Source organism: Atta cephalotes (genome assembly GCF_000143395.1).
Source record: "Atta cephalotes unplaced genomic scaffold scaffold00009, whole genome shotgun sequence".
Taxonomy (NCBI): Eukaryota; Metazoa; Arthropoda; class Insecta; order Hymenoptera; family Formicidae; genus Atta; species Atta cephalotes.
Genome location: NW_012130073.1, coordinates 6,404,959 through 6,409,835, shown reverse-complemented (window position 1 = coordinate 6,409,835; position 4,877 = coordinate 6,404,959). Strand labels below are relative to the sequence as shown.

Below are 4,877 nucleotides of genomic sequence, written 5' to 3'. Positions count from 1 at the left end.
ATATATATATATGTGTGTGTGTGTGTGTGTGTGTGTGTGTGTGTGTGTGTGTGTGTGTATAAACATAAGTATATATAATGATCTATGAAATATGACCATACATGTTCATACATCCCTCTTTCTTTTTTAAAATTACTTTTTACTGTAATAGAAATAAGAATAGTAATGTAAAAACATAAAAAAAAAATTAAAAGAGTAATTTTCGTACTGTTTATTTTAGAAACAAATCAAGTTTGAAGAAATATAAAAAAATTACTTATGTATAATTATATATTATATTTATGTATATTATATTTTTTAATTATATATAAAATTTATATATTTTATATATATTTATATAAAATAATTTATATATAAAATTATGCATAATTATGTATGAACAATTTTTTATACATTTTTCTAAACTTATTTTTTTTCTGAAACGAACACTGCGAAAATTATCTTTTTAATTATTTTTAATGTTTTTCACATTACTATTATTATTTGTATTGTATTACACTAAAAAGTAATTTTACAAAATAAAAAGAAATATATGAACATCTATATTTCCCATATGGTTATACATGTTTATGTATGTTTATACATATTTATACATATTCATGCATAAAAAATTTTTTACCAATATCTTAATAACTATCTTAATAATATATTTATTTAATATATCGTATATCTATTTATTTTTTTATGCCAATTCTGCGTAGATTTTATTCAATGAACTTTTTATTCAAATAAAATATTCGATTGAAATGAAGTACAGATATCTGTACGCAATAATATTATAAAGATTATAATAAAAATTTCTTGAAATATACTTACGAAGCGTATATTCTCCAGTTACGAAAAATCCAAATGCGGCAACACTGTAAATTGTACTAAGCGCGTAGAATAACATGTTCTTTATTTAGTATTTCAGTGAATACTTCGATCGATTGAAAACACTGACTTTTATATATCTTTGCAAGGCCAATAAAGTCGAATGACTGGCAAGATAATAACAAATAAAAAAGTTTACCTTCAATCAGAATCAATGCGAAGCTGTATTATTGCATACAGCAGTTGAATTACATTTATTAATCATATCAGTGTATAAAAGAATTAATATAATAATATTACAAATAATAATGTATTCATATTATCTCAAAAGTATTCATATCTGATATTACTGCATCAAGGATAGGACTGAGTAATATTTAAAGTAGTTTCTGTTAGCGCGAATATATATAACGTTTCTATGAACAGCCTTGATCACACTGCCATCTTTTTGTATCACGTAGGAATTTGCGTAGGAACTATTTTCCGTTCTTCCCGCGCGCTATCTGTTTCCTTCGTTATATACACACATTCATAATCATTCTCACCATTCAACAATGTCATCAACAGTATCAACAATAAAATGTATTTAACAGCATCTTTAGCATTGTCAAAGCTTTCCTTTCGATTCACTTTCTAGTGTGATATAATAATTCCATTTTAAATATGTATTTAAAATGGAAGTGGCATTTTTCATTTTTCATTTTAAATAATTTTTGGGAAACTATTTTCATTTTACATTTGAAATAAAATGTCTATCATTTAATCATTTATAAAATAGGTAAATGGTTTTTCTATGTTTTCACAAATTTTCCCCAGAATTATTGATAAGAAGAACCAAGATCTATTGGTCAAAGATTTTTATGAATATCCAAATAAATTAAATTGTAAAGAGAAAATTAATTCCAGATAGTTCATAAATATCTTAACAAAAAATGAATGTTCCAGCTTTGTGTAAAATATTATATACATTTCTAAAAATGTAGATATATTATCTATTAATCTAATGTAGATATATTATCTATTAATCTAATTTTGATCGTAACCGACGCTTCTCGAATTAATTTGATTTATTCAAGTGAACAGTCCTATTTCCAAATCTTAATATTAAAAAATTTTAAATATTCTTGTAAGAAATACTTTATTTATAATACTATAGTCCTTTCATATTCCATTGAATGGATTTCAAAAAAATATTTTTAAAAAATGTATACCTCCCTAGCAGAAAGTTTTTACGAAAAATTACATAGATAGAGACAAAATCTTAGTTTGTCATAGATATTTGTACACAGTACAAATTTTGTGTTAAATTTAACATATTTCATATGTAAATAGTCCATCCAAATTATTGGTGGACTATTTACATAAATTATATTAATTTAACATAAGATGAATAATGTATATATTAGAAAGTAATGTTATGTAAAAAATTAATACAAGAAGTAATTCTTTGAATTTAAAAGTAAAATTAAATTGACACATTTATATTAAATTTTAATAAAATTCGATGTTATTTTTACATTTTTAATTTATAGGGCGATGCCTATGCGATATTTATCATATGCAATATACAGATTTAATTATTATATTTACAAAAAAAAAATAACACAAAATATTTGTACCTTTTTATATATAAAATATGTAACTACTTATGTAGAACATATTTCTTTAATAAAATTAACATTTATAATATATTAAATTAATATACGTTTTATTCATTTATTTTTAGAAATTATATTTTAAGACTACATTACTTTTATGTTATTTGTTTACTTATTTATAAATTGTGTTATTTTTAATATGAAAAATGTTAAATTTTAATTAATTAATATTAATTTTAATTAATATTTAATTTTAATTAAATGATAAATTTTAACATAAAATATTCCAATAATCACATTATGTTAAATTAACACTATGTTAAAAATTCAAAAAAACTTTAACAAAGATTTGTTTTAACATACAAAATATTTTTTACCGTATAATGGGACGTAGAGTAGCGTTGTTTGTTTGAAAAACCAAGCAATCCTCCGACCTCAAACAAAGCTATTCTATATCTCACTATGAAAAACTAAGAATTTTTAGACAAACAAACCACATTCTATATTCTATTACGAATATTTACAAAAAGTTAAGAATTTCTAAGATCTTATTTCAATTTATGTAGTTTTTTAAATTATTTTTTAAAATTATTATTTTTTTTTAAATTATTATTTTTTTTTGTAAAATTTTTTTTTCCGTTAGATCAGGAAAAACCATTTTCAAGAATCATTAAAAATAGCTATGTATTCATTTTATATTTAAAATAGATTCGATAAACTTATTTTGCATTTTACATTTTAAATACACTTTTATAAAATATTTTACAATTAGAATTTTTAATGGAATTCGAAAGGCACTCAAATCCCAAAGGTCAAGGAAACATGATCATTTTATTTATTTTGCTACTACATTCAAAATGTAGCATTGTTTCTTAACTACAGGTCTGGCAATAAAATTTTTGATCTGCAGCAATAAATAAATAAACATCTCAGATAATAATATATTATTTTATCTTTCAAAATAATTTCCCATAACATCAATATATAACACTTCGTACGTCTATGATATCAAGATTAATTAAAACCCATAATTGGAATATTATTCAGAGCATTTGCCATGTTCTTGTAAATATTCTCGATATATGGAAAATATTTATCTTTTATAATGTTTTTGAGTTTTGCAAACAACATGAAATGTGAAAAAGTCAGATCTGGCGAATAAGATACATATAATCTCAATCTCTGTCTTGTCCAAAAAGTTTGCCAACACTCTTATGGACTAAAAAATTATCGTGAAACAGTTCGATGTAATCAAAAAATATATCATGCCATTATAAGTTGTTCTAAAAATATTTTTACATATTATTTGCACATATCATTTGTATATATCTACCCATCATTTATTTATTATATGTAAATTGATTAAAAAATAGTTTTAAATATATCTTTATAATTAAAAGGAAGTGAAAAACGCATTTTATAGAATGATTAACAAAAAGAATATCACTAAGAAATTTATATAATATAAATTAATAGAAATAATAGAAATTTATATAAATATCTATTTCTTTATCTATAATATATCACGAGGATAAAGAAGAAAATAATTTTGAATGATTGATTTTTGTTCATCTATGCTGTTTTATGTATATTCTACTGAATTTTGTGAATTAATTTATGCCATGTTTTTTATTAATTCAAAAAGATAAAATAAAATTTTCATTATGTAAAAGTGGAAGGAACAATTTCCAACTGATTTTAACAAATGTTATCTAGATTATGATTTTGAAGAATATTCAAAAGATTTTAATCATCGGTCGGATCATCTTACGTAATGCCGGCGATATTGTAACTTCTCCAAGCCTTATAACTCAAAAATTACTTAATGAAAAAATTTTTTATTATTGTGTTTTGAAAAGTTATTTGTGTTTTGAAAAGTTAACACTTGCTATTAAATTTTGGAATAAAAAATAGAGTGTTTTATTTAAAAAATTCAAAGTGATCTTGATCTGACTTTGATGGCATCACCTAAAATCAAACTAATGATACATATATAACTAATATATACCTATTCTCTTATGTCTCCCTTCAAACCTTATAATCTTAAACTTTATAATTTTTGTGTGAAACGTTTTTCCGTATCTTCTATATTTTTCAAGATATTTGCTTGAAGCAATTAAAATAAGACATTTTGTTATTGAACGAATATGTGTATAACTTTTGTGGTTTTTGAAAGTGGTTTATATAATAAATATGATATATACATTTATAATATTGGAAAAAATCGAAAATACAGTTGTAATAGAATGATCTTAATTAAAAGAAACTCAAGAAATTTATTTAAATATGTTGTATACATTTAAATTAATGTCATTAAGATAAAATGGAAAATAACTTCATGATTAATTTACTTACAAAATTACTATACACAATACATATTTATCTAAAATTTGTAATTAATTTACGTGTTGTTAGTACAAAAAGTAGAATAAAATTTTCTATATAATTATTTTAATAATTATTCTA

At 21.7% G+C, this 4,877-nt stretch overlaps 1 protein-coding gene across 1 annotated transcript in view; it reads right to left on the bottom strand.

Moving 5' to 3' along the window:
• Window positions 1–892, bottom strand: part of LOC105627663 — a 9,683-nt gene extending 8,791 nt beyond the window's left edge. Inside the window, exon 1 of the mRNA XM_012208940.1 lies at window positions 817–892. Within this exon, the coding sequence (XP_012064330.1) occupies window positions 817–892 (76 nt within the window). The remainder of the gene's footprint in view (window positions 1–816) is intronic.
• Window positions 893–4,877: the final 3,985 nt, after the last annotated feature.